The sequence below is a fragment of the Ictalurus punctatus genome, chromosome 17 (genome assembly GCF_001660625.3).
Source record: "Ictalurus punctatus breed USDA103 chromosome 17, Coco_2.0, whole genome shotgun sequence".
In the NCBI taxonomy this organism is placed as follows: domain Eukaryota; kingdom Metazoa; phylum Chordata; class Actinopteri; order Siluriformes; family Ictaluridae; genus Ictalurus; species Ictalurus punctatus.
The window spans coordinates 4,834,905-4,854,193 of record NC_030432.2 but is presented as its reverse complement, the minus strand read 5'-3'; the positions used below and the strand labels follow the sequence as shown (position 1 = coordinate 4,854,193).

Here is a 19,289-nt window from a genome sequence, read left to right as displayed (position 1 = left end):
CTAAAATAACAATACTGTTCAAATATCCAAATATTATTGATCTGACTAAATACATACATATGCACACACACTTACACTTTCTAGAACCTACGCTTTACACAGTCATTCCAATCAGGGTTGCCAGTCACTGTAAAAGGGTAGTGCTCAAATACCCTACCCATTGGCATGGTCTTATCCAAGAGAATGTTCCCCATTAAATGATGAATCTTTAAGCTAAATCTTACATTTAATCTGTCACCAAACTTAACTGTGACCCTCGACCAATAAAAATGGACAAGATGTATTGTGCCATGCATGAACACTTTGTTATTGTTTACTATAGAATCTTTCCGTGGCAACATAGGATAGGTCATCAAATCCAATGAAACAGTTTTATGGGTCACTGTTATTAGAGTCAAAATAGAACTCATAGTTCTTCACCTGAGTTGAATAAGGCAAGGATAGTGAGAGAGAAAATGTAAACCACACCCACCCACAGGAATAAGAGGAATAACTGCAATTCAGACAATATAGGTTATGACTGATGACGACATGGCATACTCCAATTACACAGGCATACAGAAATATAACTACAGGGAGTAGGCCAGGTTTGTGGATTCATAAGTCGAGAGGTCCTTTAATGGGCTTCTGTGGTAAGAAAGCATGGGTGAAGCTTCAAGTGTTTCATTCACTCATTGATAGCCTGCTGAAGTGTTATAGCCAACCACTTGGATCATGTCCCACATCTGTGAAAATAACAAATCAGATAAGTACAGCTGGGCCAAAATGTCTTCACTCCAAAGTATATTATGCTGTGTGAGCCTCTTGATGCAAGTTACAGACAATTCCAACCCCAACAGAAGTCTCCCCAGTCATATCTTAACAATAAGTCGCTACCTTAACAACACGGTCATTCCCACAGGTGACCATAAGGCCTCTAGAAATGTCCATGTCCATGTGAGATATGTTGTGCTTCCCTTCATGGAACATAGCCATAGGTATTCGACTGCAAAACAAACAAACAAACAAACAAAAACACACACACACACACACACACACACACACACACACACACACACACACACACACCAAGAGGCATTTAAAACACGGTGGGGTGTGTATGGGAAGAAGTGGTACCGTTAGTGACTTTTTGAGTACTTACTCTTCCTCTTTGATTGTGTTGTAGCAGTCATCACACATTCTCACCTGGAACTCAAAGCCCATGATGGGGTAGGTTGAATGCTTAGAGCTACACTTCCCACAAATTGCCTTACCGCATTTCCTGCAATGGTGCTACAACACAAAAAGTACCCGTTCATGGTGCAGCCAAAAACATCTCCATTACTGCCTGAAGACAGCTAGTCTTAGCAATAGTACTCTTAGCAACATACTTGTCGGAGACCCAGGGTCTTAGTGTCCCACATTTGCTTAATGTTCCAAAAAAATGGCTGTTCACACTTCTGACACGAGTCACTATCCAACCACTGTGGAGCCTGTGTGCAGAGTGAGAGAGAACAGCAAAACATCATCAAAACACAGGTGAACAATCAATACTCAGAAGCTAGTGTCTAAGATTGTACTGGTGGCCAGGCGGTTGGTAATAATGACACAGATAAAGCCTTGCTGGCTCTAAGGATGCTTATATCAGAACATTCAAATGCAACTCAAGTTTGAAGTAGTCTTCATATCGATGGGTTTTGTGTTTATTAATGTCTGTGTGCCAGTCCTGTGGATAGTGGTGAAATGAGTCCTTAGGTCATGGGAATATGTTTATTTTAAACGACTGTATGCAGAGGTTCACAGAAAAGCCACTGGCGGATTTTTGGATATCCGTGCACTACTCAATGAAATGGAATTGGAAATAACTCTCCCTTTCGCATCAACCTATCTCTGTGAGGCTGGGTTTTCACTGCTGGTGTACCTGAAGAACAAGTATAGAGCCAGACTCATGGTCAAAAATAGTTTGTGTCTTTTCCTCAGCCTTACCGAGCCAAGACTGGACCGCCTTGAATCCTCTATCAAAGCCCAACCATTCCACTGAACTCCCATAACGTTGGCTATGTAGATAGATTTTTCTAAACTATCAGTTATCAAATCATTGTTTAATGTTTAAATTAAATACCTAACCTTGAATCTTGTAAGCTGTCAAAATATAGTCCAAAACCAAACTTTGCTTTTTTCTCTCTCCAAGATCCTAGAAAATGTTGTAGCTGAGGAGCTAAGCTCATACTTGCATAAGAATTATATACATAGACAATTTCGGTCACATCAGGATTTATTTCAGGGTTTCGGCCCCATAACAATACTGAAATAGCACTGGTAATGTAGTAAAGGATCTACTACTTTCCTCCAAGCAAAGTTGCGTCTCTTTTCTTGTATTATTTGCCTGTATTTAACTCAGTGTAGCTTTTGATACAGTAGTCACAATATTCTTCTAGATATATCAGAAAATGCTGTCAGAGATAAGGAAATGACTCTTTTCCAGGCTCTTTTCCTAACCGAGTCTTACCTGACTGACCACTATCATTTTGTAAATGTTAATAGTAACTTTACTCCACAAGGCTTTGCTCTAGAGCTACTGAATTGCAACCCTGAGAGCAAATCCATGACAGATTGTGTACACATGAAGAAACTCTTCTAAATGCATTGCATCACCATTCTTTCAGAGAGCATAAACGAGATGACAAGCTGCATTCCTCTCCTGTGCATCACAAACTGAAGACTTATATTTTCACATGACCGTAATCTCTCAAAATAAATACACTCACTGAACAGTTTACTAGGAACACTATACTAATACTGGGTAGGGCCTTCCTTTGCTCTCAAAACACTTCAGTTCAAGGCATGGATTCCACAAGATGCAGGAAACATTTCTTTGAGACTCTGGTCCATGATGACATGATTGCATAATGCAATTCCTGCACATTTTTTTTTTACCCAGGTACACTTTCATGCTGCGTTCTACCACATTCCACAGGTGTTCTTCTGGATTCAAATCTGGTGACTGGGAAGGCCACTGAAGAACAATGAACTCATGAAACCAGTTTGAGACGACTTTTGCTTTGTGACATGGTGAATTATCATGCTGGAAGTAGCCATTACAAGATGGTAAATTGTGGCCATAAAGGGATGCACATGGTCAGCAACCCTACTCAAATAGGCTATGGCATTCAAACGATGATTGATTGGTATTAACGAGCCCAATGTGTGCCAAGAACACATTCCTCACACTGGACTGTTGACACAAGGCAGGTTGGGTCCATAGATTCATGCAGTTGGCACAGAATTCTGACCCTACCTTCTGTGTGCCACAGCAGAAATCAAGATTAATCAGACCAGGCTACATTTTCCCAGTCTTCAACAGTCCAGTTTTGGTGAGCCTGTGCTCACTGCAGCCTCTGCCTTCTGTTCATGGCTGGCAGAAGTGGAATTCGAAATGGACTTCTGTTGTTGTAGCCCATCTCCCTCAAGGTTCGAAGTGTTTTGCATTCTGAGATTTTTTTCTGCTCACCACAATTATACAGTTATCCAAGTTATTGTAGCCTGTTCTAAATTTTAAATTGTAAACTGCTTTGATAAAATCAGAATTGTGTTAAACAAAGGGATTCCAGTGCACCACAAGCAAACCTCCCCGAGCTTTATTATCCTTTGCATGCAGTACACTACACTCTACTTACTAAAATGACCTCCGTTTTTACAAAGGAAAATGTGTCAAAATGGTAATATATGATTACCATTAATGTTACTGCACTTCAGAATTTGTTATGGTTCCTACTGCTGATCATTCACCAAGCATGGACTCTGAAGTCACATTTTTCTTTTATATTGTTGTTATTGTCTCAAACCATGAGTTTGTGAAAGGCACTATATAAATAAAACCATCATTATTATTATTAAAAATATATCTTAATTTAATCCTAACAGAATGCAAACACTACTCATACATTATAGTGTAAATATTTATAACACACACATAACACATACACATAACATAACACACACACACACACACACACACACACACACACACACACGAGTACAAAGTTTGCATTATCTTAGGACTAAATGAAGAGATATATAACATGTATATTTTTATTCCAGAACCATATAAAAAACGATGTGTATTTATATATACCTCCTCCCGTGGCACATCCATGTTCCACACTGCAATAGCTCCATCAGCAGAGCAGGAGACCAACTGCTTAGACAGCTGAAGATACCGCAGAGCCTGCACCTTTTCACTGAAAGAAAATCAGAAGAGCTTTCAATACCTGTATTTAAATTATTGAACCATTTCAATAATTCAATACGTGGCATGAGGCACTACCTCAGCTAATTGGTTGGAAGTTATTTGAATGGTGGACCATTCTAAGCAAAACAGTAGCGTGTTGGTGCAAGCAGAAATACACTTTATGTTCTTTTTTTTTTTTAAATAAAAATTCAGTTTTGCACATGTCCAAGGGTACCAATAATTCTGGAATGCACTGTAGACACAAATGCAACAAAGCAGTATTGAAACACTTTTTAAAAAATTATTTTTATTAATGGTGTCGTATCACTGATATTTTCCTGAATAAAGTTTAACTATGGCCTAATACAGACAACAAAATATCTTCATACAGGAAAAGCAGATTTTAATATTTTGAGATACTGCATTTTTTATTTCAATGAGCTATAAGCCGTAATAATCGAGATTAAAACAAAAAAAGGCTTGAAATATTTCACTATATGTGTAATGAACCTAGAATATATGAAAGTTCCACTTTGTGAATTACATTACGGGAAAAAAAATTTACGTTTCCACGATATTCTAATTTTTTGAGTTGCACCTGCAGTGTAAAAGATAGAGATGAAAAATAGACAGAGTGCCAATACTTAGAGTTGGATAGATAGATAACTGTAGAGTTGATTAGATACAGTCAGATAGGGTGCCAATACTTGTCGAGTTGAATAAATAGATAGGCAGATATCTATTTATTTACAACCCCAATTCCTAAAAAGTTGGGATGCTGTAAATAAAAATGTAAATAAAAACAGAATACAATGATTCTTAAATCGCATAAACCCATATGTTATTCACAATAGAAAACATATCAAATGTTTAAACTGAGTTAATGTATCATTTTAAGATTTTTTTTTTTTTAAAGAAACTCAATGGCTGCAACAAGTCTCAAAAAAGTTGGAATGAGGAGAACAAAAGTCTGGAAAAGTAAGTGTTAGTAAAAAGAAACAGCTGGAGGAATATTTTACAACTAATTAGGTTAATTGGCAACAGTTCAGTAACATGATTGGGTATAAAAAAAGAGCATCTTAGAGAGACAGAGTCCATTTCAATCAATTTCAGAATAATGTTGCTCAACGTAAAATTGCAAAGACTATGAATATCTCTTCATCTACAGTACATAATATCAAAAGATTCAGAGAATCTGGAGAAATTTCTGTGCACAAAGGGCAATGGTGAAAATCAATACTGCATGCCCGTGATCTTCGGGCCCTCAGGCGGCACTGCATTAAAAACAGGCATGATTCTGTAATGGAAATCATTGCATGGGCTCAAAAACATCTCCAGAACTCATTGTCTGTGAACACAGTCCATCCGGAAAGTATTCACAGCACTTCACTTTTTCCACATTTTGTTATGTTACAGCCTTATTCCAATACGTGCTTTTTTTGTTTTTTATTTTTTAAGAAATGTGCAAAGATTTCAAACAAACGTATTTTACGTTGTCATTATGGGGTATTGTTTGTAGAATTTTGAGGAAAATAATTAATTTAATCCATTTTGGAATAAGGCTGTAACATAACAAATTGTGGAAAAAGTGAAGCACTGTGAATACTTTCCTTATGCACTGTATGCTCCCATCCAAATTCCATCCCAGCTTTACTTCTGAAAGACTCTGCCTTTCCAAGATTCTCTTTTTATACCCAATCATGTTACTGAACTGTTGCCAATTAAACAAATTAGTTGCAAAATGTTCCTCCAGCTGTTTCTTTTTAGTAACATTTACTTTTGCAGCCTTTTGTTGCCTCTCTTGCAGCTATGAATTCAAAATTGCCTTATTTTTTCTTAACATGGTAGATAGATAGATAGATAAAAAGAGTAGGTAGTCAACCAGAATGTCTATTACCGCGAAAGTCATTCGCGAAATTACCACCAGGTGGCGCAAAGTGACGGTTTGCAAAATGACTGGAAGTGTGACATGGAGATCAAATAACAATAAATTAACAGTTAAAAAAAAAAAATCTAACAGTGTTGTACTATTTTTGTTATTTTGTCAAATAGAAAAAAAATCAGCAATAACTGATTTCATGTTATTGTTATTTTCAAGCTTATTACAAAAATGTTTACAAAAATTAATTTTTGCTCCATTTTTGCTTGTACTCCGACATGTTTTGCATTGTGATACACCCCTAACAACATATAAGTGCTAAAAAGACTCCCCCTGGCAGAGCAGCCCCAACGTGCACCAGGGTGCAAAGGGCACGTTTATTGCTGCTTGCAGCTTTAATTTTATGTTGTATTTCGTTTGAAGAGCTAAAACTATTTAATATGAGATATACAAAAAATTAGAAGAAATCATGATGGGACACTGTACGTACAGCTAATCTGTGATAACTGGAAATTCTTATGAATGAAGATATTACATTTGAAAAGGCCCATAATGCTTAAGTAATGCTTAAGTTTCTGCCCATTCACATTGTCGTGGAGAAAAAAAACCCTTGAAAATAATGTGTACACTTTTCATTTAAATAAGGCTTAATTGAATGAGACTCATGGCAACACTTCAAAAGTCCATATTCATAGTTATAGCGACATTTCTAATATTAAAATATATTTATAAAATAAAAATATAGTAAAAGAAATTAATCAAATCAAACAAAAATTAAACAAAGGACATTGAGAGTTTCTCTCACAACCTCACTTGTAAACCAAGAACCCTAGTTTGGTTAGCCCTGATTTACACAATTCCAATTCCAAATTAAAATCCATGAAATCTAAATCCCATCTGAAACAGGCAATTGCAATTATGTGTTGCTCTAAAATTTTACTGGCAATCATGCTTTTTAAATATAAATTATCAAAACTTTATTAACACTATGTTTCTTGGACCGATGATCACTACTTGTTTCTGTTGTAAGCACTAAAACAGACATGTCAGCAAAATAACAATGAGAGAGAGAGAGAGAGAGAGAGAGAGAGAGAGAGAGAGAGAGAGAGAGAGAGAGAGAGAGAGAGAAGATGTTTGAGAGAGAAAGACAACAGAATTTTAAGTCAGAAAATTAAGACTTGTTCAAAGAGAAGAGTCGTGGACGGGTTAATATAAAGGTGTATATACCTTTTAAGACAGTAGTATAGTGAGTTTGTGTGTATGTACTCACTGGTGTCCCTGCAGTAGTAGTGTGCGACCCTTTCTCCCGCCAATGTCCCACATGATTATACTGTGATCCGATGCACCGGAGAACAGCCATCTTTTCACCGGGTCCCACCACAGAGCTCCTATACTTCCTAAAAACATATAGTTTCTTTAGACCTGTTCAGACCTCATATTTACATTAGCCTCTGGTGATCCAGTCACAAGCGAACAGCTGGGATGTATGACCATTCACATTTGGCATTTCATGTCTCATCTGTGTCTTTCATGAACATTTGTGATTGGATCCTGCAGATAGCAAGTAGACAAAGTAGTCCTATAATATTACCATAAAAGAATCGAGGGAATAATTGGAACATACTAATAACCAACATGCAGTAAAAGTTCAGAAAAATCCTGAATTTAAAGAAAAATGATGAAGAAACACATGGAGTACAGATGCTTCCAGACAGGCTCACATGATATAATTAAGTACTCAAGTACTTCCTACCATGCCCTGTGTATGCATATAATAGGCTCAGTTGGCCTAGCCATTCCAATACATACAAAGGGGACTGTCCATATACACTCCCCTCCAAAAGTATTGGAACAGCAAGGCCAATTTTATTGTTTTTTTCTATACATTGATCAAAAGATGAATATGAGACTATGAATCAGAATTTCAGCTTCCTGATTTTTACATCTAGAGGTGTTAAACAACTTAAAACATGGCACTTTTGGCAGACCACCCAATTTTTAAGTGAGCAAAAGTATAGAAACAGATAGTCTTAAAGTAAATCACATTTAATATTTGGTTGCATATCGCCTGTTTGCAATAACTGCATCAAGCCGGTGACTCACTGACTACGTTTACATGAACGGCAATAATGTAATTATTGACCATATTCTGAATAAGACAATATTGTGATTAAGGTGTTTACATGAGTTGCTTTTAGAATATTCCTTTCATGTTCCCGCGTTACGTTATAGAACATAGATCGATTAATGGCACGTCATTACGTCCCTGCGCCACGCCGTCCGACGTCCCCTCCAGAATTTTACGCATCAACATACGGTTCATCTTTGTTTTGGGTGTTTTTATTTTTAATTTTACTTTACATGCAAGTGTAAAGATATATACACATACGTATATACAAATATACAGTATCTTACAAAAGTGAGTACACCCCTCACATTTTTGTAAATATTTGATGATATCTTTTCATGTGACAACACTGAAGAAATGACACTGTGCTACAATGTAAAGTAGAGAGTGTACAGCTTGTGTAACAGTGTAAATTTACTGTCCCCTCAAAATAACTCCACACACAGCCATTAATGTCTAAACCGCTGGCAACAAAAGTGAGTACACCCCTAAGTGAAAATGTCCAAACTGGAACCAGTTAGCCATTTTCCCCTCCCTGGTGTCATGTGACTTGTTAGTGTTACAAGGTCTCAGGTGTGAATGGGGAGCAGGTGTGTTAAATTTGGTGTCATCGCTCTCACACTCCCTCATACTGGTCACTGGAAGTTCAACATGGCACATAAACATACACATACATACACGCACATATATACATAGACAAACACACACACACACATATACATTATATATATATATATATATATATATATATATATATATATATATATATATATATATATATATATATATATATATATATATATATATATATATATACACACACACACACATCCTAGCTTTTTAAAGTTGGGAGCACCAGTGCTACCAAGTAAAAAAGTTCATTTTGAGCCCTGAAAGTGGACAGTGAGTATACACGTTTATGTGCACTTTACCTTCATGTCCCTTCAAAGTCGTTATGGTGGAATATGTTTGTCTTTCCAATTTCAGCAAGGTGATTTGTCCCGAGTAGTCACCAACAAATGCATGCTGGGTATCATCATCATACCTAAACATGCAGTCAAGGAAGTTCATAGGAGAATTTACAAACAAGGCAGACAGATATCAAATACGCACGTCTTGATAAGAGATCACATTAGACTTACATACAGTGGTGCTTGAAAGGCTGTGAAACCATTAGAATTTTCTATATATCTGCATAAATAAGACCTAAAACATCATCAGATTGGACACAAGTCCTCAAAGTAGATGAAGAGAACACAATTACACGAATGAGACAAAAATATTATACTTGGTCCCTTCTGTAGCGCTTTATTGAGGAAAATTATCCAATATTACATACCTGTGAGTGGCAAAAGTATGTGAACCTCTAGGCTTAGCGGTTAATTTGAAGGTGAAATTAGAGTCAGGTGATTTCAATCAATGTTATGTAATCAGGTGTAAGTGAGCACCCTGTTTTATTTAAAGAACAGTCTTATCTTTACAATATATCATGGCAGGAACAAAGGAGATTTCTGAGGACCTCAAATAAATTGTTGATGCTCATCAGGCTGGAAACGATTTACATATCTAAAGAGTTTGGACTCCACCAATCCACTGTCAGACAGATTGAGTACTAATGGAAGAAATTCAAGACCATTGTTTCCCCCCACAAGAGTGATCGACTAACAAAAGATCACTGCAAGAGCACGTCATGTAATAGTCAGTGAGGTCAAGGTTAAATGTTCATGAGTCCACCATCAGGAGAACACTGAACAACAATGGTGTACATGGCAGGGTTTCAAGGAGAAAACCACTGCTCTCCAAGAAGAAAATTTCTGCTCTTCTGCAGTTTGTTAATGAGCCAGAAATCTACTGGAAAAGTGTTTTGTGAACAGATGAGACCAAATCAGAAGAACTTTTTGGTTTAAATGAGAAGCATTATGTTTGAGAAAGGAAACACTTAATTCTAGCAGTAGTAGTATCGTGGTTTGGGCCTGTTTTGCTTCGACTTGCCATCATTGACGGAACAATGAATTCTGAATTATACCAGCGAATTCTGAAGGAAAGTACCAGGACATCTGTCCGTGAACTAAATCTCAAGAAAAACTGAGTCATGCAGCAAGACAACAATCCTAAGCACACAAGTCATTCTAGCAAAGAACGGTTAAAGAGGAATAAAGTTAATGTTTTGGAATGGCCAAGTCAAAATCCTGGCTTTAATCCAGTAGAAATGTTGAAAAGACCTGAAGAAAGCAGTTAATGTGAGGAAACCCACCAACATCCCAGAGCTGAAGCTGTTCTGTACTGAGGAATGTGATAAAATTCCTCCACGCCGATGTGCAGGACTGATCAACAGCTACTGGAAATATTTAGTTGCAGTTATTGCTACACAAGGGGATCACACCACATAGTGACAGCAAAGCACCACTGTACACAAAGGAAGGGGAAGAAAAGATACAGGACATTCACAATCCCAGGAAAACCAAAGATATCAGGTTCCACTGGCTGAAAGATACTGAAGACATGAGGCCCAGGAGCTGAAGAAGTGGCATCCCAGCATGGAGCCGCTCTGGGTGCACATCCAGCTGACACTCTTGTCATACCCTGTACTCACCACCCACTGACTCAGCAAAGAGAACACCATGTCTGACACACGTCCCTGATGAGCTGAAACACAAAGGTAAACAAGCCAACAAACATATTATACTAGTCAAAAGCTTTTGCTTAAACATGTTTTTGTTTAAATGACCTCAATTTAAATTCTCTGAATGTAAAAATCTTTAAAGTTGACACCAGCACTGTAGGTTTAACAGGGTTACCATCCAGGTTTACATGCTTTTAATAACGTACACATTCCCAGGTAGGATCTGAGAGTGAGCATTTAATACATTCCACAAAGATTTATGTTTCTTTATTTAATAGCTCTTTTTTAATCATTTACTTTGATCTGTGCCCATAACAATGACTAAACTGTAGTAAAACATACACTTCAGCTGTTCAGAAACTTGGCTGGCAGTGTGTAGAAATGTGAGAGGGAAAATCCAGTGGATGTTGCTGTGATGAATAACAGTACTTATATTGAAAAATACTTTTCAATATAGTACTTTAAGAAAACCATTTTTTACCCAAATGACATGGAAATGTTTTTATTTAGTACTTTATAACCATATCTTGGCAGCAGGCGGCAAATATCATGTTGATTAAGGATGCAGTTAAGGTCAGAAGAGAATAGCCAGATTCAGCCAGACAGGAAGGCTACTGTAACTCAAACTTTAATCTAAGGTCTGGTAATCTTCACAACCGTGGTAAGAAGAAAAGCACGTCAGAATGCACACGCACATCAAGCCTGCAGTTGGATGGGCTACAACAGTGGAAGACCACATCGGGTTCCAGTCCTTTCAGACAGAATTCGAGCGAACCCCATTCTGATGTTTGCTGTTAACACTAATGAAACTCTTGGCCTGTATCTGTATGATTTTTATCCACCGCTCTGCTGCCTTATGATTGGTTAATTACACGAATGAGCCCTATACAGGCAGAGCAGTATAGCCTATTTTTTTTTCTAAAAGACATTTTCTGTGTGTTTTGGGCAATGTACTATGAATCACGAATCAGCATTTAGAAGCGAGATTTGATCATGAATGTGTCATTTTTCCTTTCATACAGTCCCCTCCAAACAAATTGGAACGGCAAGGACAATTCACTTGCTTGTGCTATATACCAAAGACATTTAGGTTTGAGATTTAAAAAGAAAAAAATGGATATAAAACCAGAGTTAAGGATTCTAGCTTTTATTTCCTGGTATTTACATCTAGATGTGTTGAACAAACATAGAACCTTTTGTATCAGACCACCCAAATTTTACGTGAACAAAAGTATAGGACCAGATAAGAGGAAGTAAATTAAACTAAATAACACTTAATATTTAGCTGTTTCAGGGGGTTTCTCTCTTCACTCTCCTCTTCAGGAGATGAAATGCATGCGCAATTGGGTTAAGGTCTGGAGATTGACTTGGCCAGTCTAAAACCTTCCACTTTCCCCCCCCTGATTGAGTTGGCAGAGTGTTTTGGATCAATGTCTTGTTGCATGATAAAGTTCCTCGGATTAATTTAGATCTGAATTTATTCTGCTGCTACCATCATGAGTTACATCATCAATAACTATTAGTGAGCTCATTACAGAAGCAGCCATGTAAGCCCAAACATGAGCTTCTATGTTTTGGATCATGAGCACATCTCTTTATCCACACTTTGGTAGAGATTCATATTGGTTCCAGAACTTTTGTGGCTCATCTCTGTATTTCCTTGTGAATTCCAATCTGGCTTTCTGATTCTTACTGCTCATGAGTGCTTTGTATCTTGAGGTATGGCCTCTATATTTCTGCACTTTAAGTCTTCTTTGAATGGTGGATTGTGATACCTTCACTAGAAAAACACTAACTGTTTCAGGGTTTTTCAAAACAGTTCACAATAACAGTTCTCATAATGTTTCTGTCATCAGATGCTGTTCCTTTCCTTGTTCCATGTCTGGTTGTTAGTACACCAGTGTTTTCTTTCTTTTTCAGAATATTCCAAATTGTTGTATTGGCTATGCCCAATGCTTGTGCAATGGTGCTAATAGGTTTTCGCTCTTTTCTTAGGTTCAAAATGGCTTGCATTTCTCTCATAGACAGCGCTCTGGTCTTCATGTAGGTTTAGCCTTTTTAACAACAAATGCAGTCTTCACAGGTGAAACCTAGGGCTCAAACTAGGAGTAGACTTTCAGAGCTGTTAATTCTGTAAACAAATCTATTTAACGGGGCACACATGGGCAGCAAGAAACATGTTCCAATATTTTTGATCACTTGGGGAAAAAATGGGTTCAAACAAATTCTAATCTGTAGTCTCGTATTCTTTTGATCTCAATCCCAAATGTTTTCAGTAGAAAACATATAGAAAATAGAATAGAATTGGCCTTGCTGTTCCAATACATTCAGAGGGGATTATATGTGTAATTAATGTGCATCTTTTATTTCTGAGTGATTGTCTGTGATACATTTTGAATTGTGTAGTTCGAGAGAAATATAAATTCTCATATCAAGTACACAATCATCATCAGATTAAAATGAAAATGAATATTGACAATGTAGATAATAGTTTTGTTGGCATGTCTTAAATGCCGGATAGAAAGAAAAGAGCATTAACTTATGAGCACTATCTCTGTAAAGCTGCTTTGCGACAATGTCCATTGCTAAAATTTAACTTAATTGAATTAACCTTAAAGGTCACCTATCATTGCTCGTCATCTTTCCTTAACTGACAGAAGAGAAAATTTCAAAGACACTTTTAATTGCATAAAAAGGCGAGTTATTTAATTTGCTGTTTTATGCACTCATATTTCTCACATCATATTAGTACTTTAATTTATACATTTGAATAAGGAAAGCTTGTAGTCCACTTTCTTTTCTGAACTAACCTTCATACTACCTCCCCTCTAATAAGGTTTTAGCTTTTACTGTATTGTCAGAGAATGGTATATGTTTTTGATACAGACTACAAAGCACTTCTGCAAGATATTTTGTATAGAGGAATCTGCTAAATTCTGTAGATGTTACCTGGGTATGTTTTCACATGGTTCATCTTGTTGAAATCTTCGGAAATAAGAAACTCCTGCATGGCAAAATATTTAAATACAGTCAAAATACAGAACTGAAAAGAAAACTATGTTATATTTATATTGTATTGTGTAATATATATAAACATACACACTTTCTCACAATGGATTCCACCATGAATTTTAAAACTATAGGACAACGTCTCCATCTAAATTGATCAGTAGAAGGGACCAGATTCTAATTTACCACAATAGATCCATTGTCCTGTCCTATGAAGATCCGCTTGCTTTCTTGGTGGTATGCCATGCATGAACATGGAGCTGTGGGAGACAAGAGATGCAAACAAAATACAGATAAGAGAAAAATATTAACACAAGTCTGATGCTTTATCTTGATACATATTATTATGGTTTGTTGAGCGATCAGAAACTGTGTCCCAAGTAACCACCTAAATCTAATTAAAACAAAACATGGCATTTAAAATACAGTTTAATGAGCTATCATACCCCTTGACCAGCAGCAAGTGATGAAAAAGAAGCTTTAATAAATATTGACCTGCTATTTTTAAACACTTTGTAGATTTCCTCAAGCAAAGCATTTTTTCTTGTTACTGAAGTGTATAATATATATATATATATATATATATATATATATATATATATATATATATATATATATATATATATATATATATATATAAAAAAGTATAGGGCAAGGCCAATTCCTTTGTTTTTGTTATACACTGAAGACATTTGGGTTTGAGATCAAAATATGAATATGGGACAACAGATCAGCTTTCATTTCCTTATATTTACATCTAGATGTGTTAAACAACTTGGCACCAAAAAGCCTCCAAAGGTCAGTAGTGACAGTATCACAATCCACCGTTTACAGAAGACTTCAAGAGCAGAAATATAGAGGCCATACCTCAAGACACAATTCGAAAAATTCCAAGATTAACCTCTACCAAAGTGATGGAAAGGCCAAAGTGTGGAGAACGAAAGGATCTGCTCATGATCCAGAACATACAAGTTTATCGGTCAAGCACGGTGAAGTTAGTGTCATGGCTTCGGCTAGCATGGCTGTTGCTGGAACAGGCTCACTAATATTTATTGATAATGAAACTCATGATTGTAGCAGCAGAATGATTTCAGCAATCTACATATACATTCTGTCTACCAATTTGCAGAGAGATGAATCCCATCTAATTGGGAGGAGCTTCATCATGCGGTAAAACAATGATCCAATACACACTTCCAACATAACAACGGACTTCATCAGGGGAAAAAAGTGGAATGTTTTAGACTGGCCAAATAAATCACCAGAGCTTAACCCAACTGACCATGCATTTCACCTCCTGAAGAGGAGACTGAAGAGAGAAAGCTGCACTTATTCAATGAGTGCAAATTATTCTTTGGAAAAGATTGCAGGTATATCAAGCTTTACAGACCAACTTGGAAGAATGTTTTATATCATGGTGGTACAGAGTTCATGCTGAATGCTGAGGGCAGTAAACAGAATGTTCATGTATGCTTTGAACTCACAGGACACAGTATGGTAAATGCTGGGCCAGTACTGTCCACTGTCTCTCTTCAGCCATACTCGAATAGTCCTGAAAGAAGAATCGAAAATGTCATTTCAGGACCATAAAACTTTATTGGCACACAAAATGGTAACAAAAAATTGAGAACACTTAAATAGTGTTAGCAACTAAATAGTGCATAATTACTGATGACGTAATGCTGCAAGTTTAGATAAGCAACAGTGCGTTGTTATCTATGAGAGGAGTTTGCTGCCAAGCTTGTAAATGTAAAGCTTTGTTATGTGGTAATTTAATCTTAGCTATGTTTTGAGTTTTTGTTTCTAACCATTGAGGAAGGATCGGTTTGGAATTATGGGTTTTCCCCTGGGCTTGTTTACAATGTAAATAGAAGTCGGTTAGTTGTACTTCATCATCAAGCCACTGGCCCACTAATTTATCAAGAAATGAACAGTCACATTTAAGGCAAAATTCAAATCAGCATAGAAAATGTGCAGAAAAAAAACTGACTCGTTTACAATATTACATTTTTCGGACTCGTTGGTGTCTTAACATGAAGAATTGTAAAGAGGTTAACAGTAAAGCCAGACAGGTTTGATATAAACTTGCTCGTTATAACATTTACTAATGTTTAATACTGTGGAAAAATGTAAAACAACAACAACAACAATAACAATAACAATAATAATAATAATAATAATAATAATAATAATAATAGCTGCAAGCAGCAATGGCGGATTCCTCCTCAAGATTGCGGACCATTTCAAAATCGACATGGTAGAAAGATGTATCCCACAGATACAACATTTCAACGCATTTGGATCAATGGCAGATTTTAAGTTCATTTTTGTAGTTTTCCACAAATGATCAATGTAGAGAAAAATCCATCATGCAGACATTATGGGTTCTTGAGACCTTTTTGTTCCGCATGAGCAACGAGGCATGTTTACCAACTTTCAGACATTTCAGCCTGGCAGGGTCGAAATGTCATCATTTTGAACATGTCAACTTTGAGGCATGGCCTGTAGCGCCCCCTATACTCTGTTCATGTCCATGCTTTCTGAGACGTGTAAGTCTAGTCTCTATTTTTTTTCAGTATGATACAGTAGAACAAAACTGCCCACAATTGGCAAAATTGACCAAGCTTCATGGTTCTCAACATTGTCAAGAGTCTTTATATGAACTGGTGATTGAATCAGAGTATCCGTTTTATGACCAGCAGATGTGTAAAGCATGATTTTATCGTTAGCAATAAATTATCATTCCTTTTTCATTGTTTTTGGAGCTATGAGGTTGCCATCGCACGTTAACATACTGTAGTGTCCTCTTTGTGTGTGGCACAGATCAAAGTCCATAGGCGAACGTTCCAGTGATTTATGGACATGAGAAATACATGCAACAGTTATCAACTCACCAATATGTAAATAATCCACCCAATTTTAATTTGATTCCTTATTGCTTATCAGCCTATAGGAAGACATGTATCCCACACATATGTAACACAGTTCAAGTCAATCAGACCTATGGTTCATGAGGAGAAGATTAGGGGAAAATCTATCATGGCGGACATTATGGGTCCCAATGGCTTTTTTGTTCCCCATGAGAAATAAAGCATGTATACCCAGATGAGGAGGGATTCCCTTCTGAGTCTGGTTCCTCTCAATTTTTCTTCCTCTTAACATCTTAGGGAGCTTTTCCTTGCCACCGGCTCACTCAATCGGGATAAATTTGCACTTTTAAAATCTGTATACCATGTTTATATGTTCCTGTAAAGCTGCTTTGAGACAAGGTCTATTGTAAAAAGCGCTATACAAATAAAATTTGATTGAATGTACCAATTTTCAGACATTCTGGACTTATGGGATGGAGGGAAAAATCACAGAGACTTTGGGCATGGCCTGTAGCGCTACCTATGGGTAGCACTACAATGTGCCGAATTTCAAATCTTTTTACCATTCAGATCTTGAGTTATTGCGCACTTTAGGGAGATAAGGAGAATAATAATAAGAAGATAAAAAGAAGAAGAAGAAGAAGAAGAAGAAGAATACTAACTATAGGTTTCCTCCTGACAGAGGAATCATACTACTACTACTACTACTACTACTACTAATAATAATAATAATAATAATGCATGCAAGAGAACAATAGTAGTGCTTTTCAAGCCCCACTAATAATATTGATAATAATAATACTACTAATACTACTATCACTAATAATAATAATAATAATGCAAGAGAATAATAGTAGTTCTTTTCAAGCACCACTAATAATAATAATAATAATAATAATAATAATAAATGCAAGAGAAAAATAGTAGTGCTTTCAAGCACCACTAATAATATTGATGATACTACTACTACTACTACTACTACTACTACTACTAATAATAATAATAATAATTATTATTATTATTATTATTACTACTGTTATTATTATGCAAGAGAACAATGGTAGTGCTTTTCAAGCCCCACTAAAAATAATAATAATAATAATAATAATAATAATAATAATAATGTTTCCTCATGACGGATGAATAATAATTATAATACCGACTCGTTTTCAGGGCCACTTTAAAAACACGAATGTAACTGAAATCGTGTTTATGTAACTAACTTGCTAGCTTACTGGCTAAAGGACCTGCACCGCTAATGTCAGAGGAGTCGCAGCCCGGCTGTACCTGTCTTCACTGACTGTGATGACTCCGTCCTCCTTCGGAATTAAGATCGCGGCAGTCACTGAATCTTGGTGCCCTTCGATTTTGTTCAGGAGGACAGGCCTGGAATTCTGTGGCCTCGAATGAATCTCGGCCGCCATGGCTGTTTTCTTTTTTGATCTCCTCTCCCCGCAATTAGCCAAGCCGAGTCAGCTGACCGCTAAGGGAATGTTCACCATAACACTGAAAAATACCGTAAAACCCAGACGAAAACAGCCAATGAAATTTGCGCTAGCCTACTTGTTTCCAGACTAGCGGTGGTAATTTCGATCCATCCCAGTGACTCGAATCATTTGACTCCTTTCACCAAAAAGATTCATTCACTGATTCGTGATCCGTAAGTTACATCATTACACCAGTAGGTGGCGGCCAGGGGCGCCATGAAGAGTTTTGAAAGGTATGCAGGACAGAATTTTGGGTCCCCTTCTTCCACATAAATGTTTTTTAATAAATAATTTTATTAAATAATTTATTAGTTAACATTTATATTATTTCAAGCAACATTGAAATATTTTACATATTATATATTTATGTCACGGAAATGTTTTTAATGTTTCAATTTTTAATTAAAAGATAAAAAATTTTTCCGTACATATATATTATATATAAAATAACCCTGCTTTCATCTATAACCAGTCTTTAACCAGTCTTACACAGACAACCCTCATTATTTTACCTCATTGTTTATTTTTTATTTAATCATCATTACAAAAATTATTTTTAACAGTTAAAATAATTTTTTAACAGTTCCCCTTCATATTCTCAGTAACAATAAAGAAATATAAAACCCAGCACAGCTGCTGAACACTGTAAAAGGCTTAAACACAAATGGAATAGTGGAAAAGCAGTTTTAAATCTACAGTTATTATAGCCTACATTAAAAAAAAAAAAAAAAAAAAAAAAAAAAAAAAAAAGCACAGTTAAGTAGCCAACAAAGTTAAGAGCTTCTTGTCCTAAACTTTTCAGACATAAAGGTAACACAGTTAAATGCGAACACATCTTGTTTTCACATTTCATCATTTTATAAGTGTCAGGTCTGCCCTGATACAATAAACAGTATATTGTATTGATCATAGATTGTGCTTTGCACTGCAGTTTCTTTTGAAGCCTCTCTACATTTTTGTTTTGTTGGGTTTAGTAAATGCATGCATTTTGTTTATTTTGCTGCAGAAATTCAACACAAAAAATGAACGACCCATCGCAGAGTAGCTGTATAGAATGTACGGTTTATGAAAAAAGATGACAGA

General features: G+C 36.3%; 1 protein-coding gene across 1 annotated transcript; it reads right to left on the bottom strand.

The window, feature by feature from the left end:
• Positions 1–592: 592 nt before the first annotated feature.
• Positions 593–18,187, bottom strand: wdfy1 (WD repeat and FYVE domain containing 1). Its single transcript, NM_001329329.1, is given in 12 exon segments — positions 593–725; positions 877–985; positions 1,142–1,272; positions 1,371–1,472; positions 4,115–4,220; positions 7,360–7,486; positions 9,150–9,262; positions 10,713–10,863; positions 13,790–13,844; positions 14,036–14,109; positions 15,334–15,401; positions 18,007–18,187. Coding segments are annotated over 12 exon segments (1,227 nt in total). The 5' UTR covers positions 18,144–18,187; the 3' UTR covers positions 593–671.
• Positions 18,188–19,289: the final 1,102 nt, after the last annotated feature.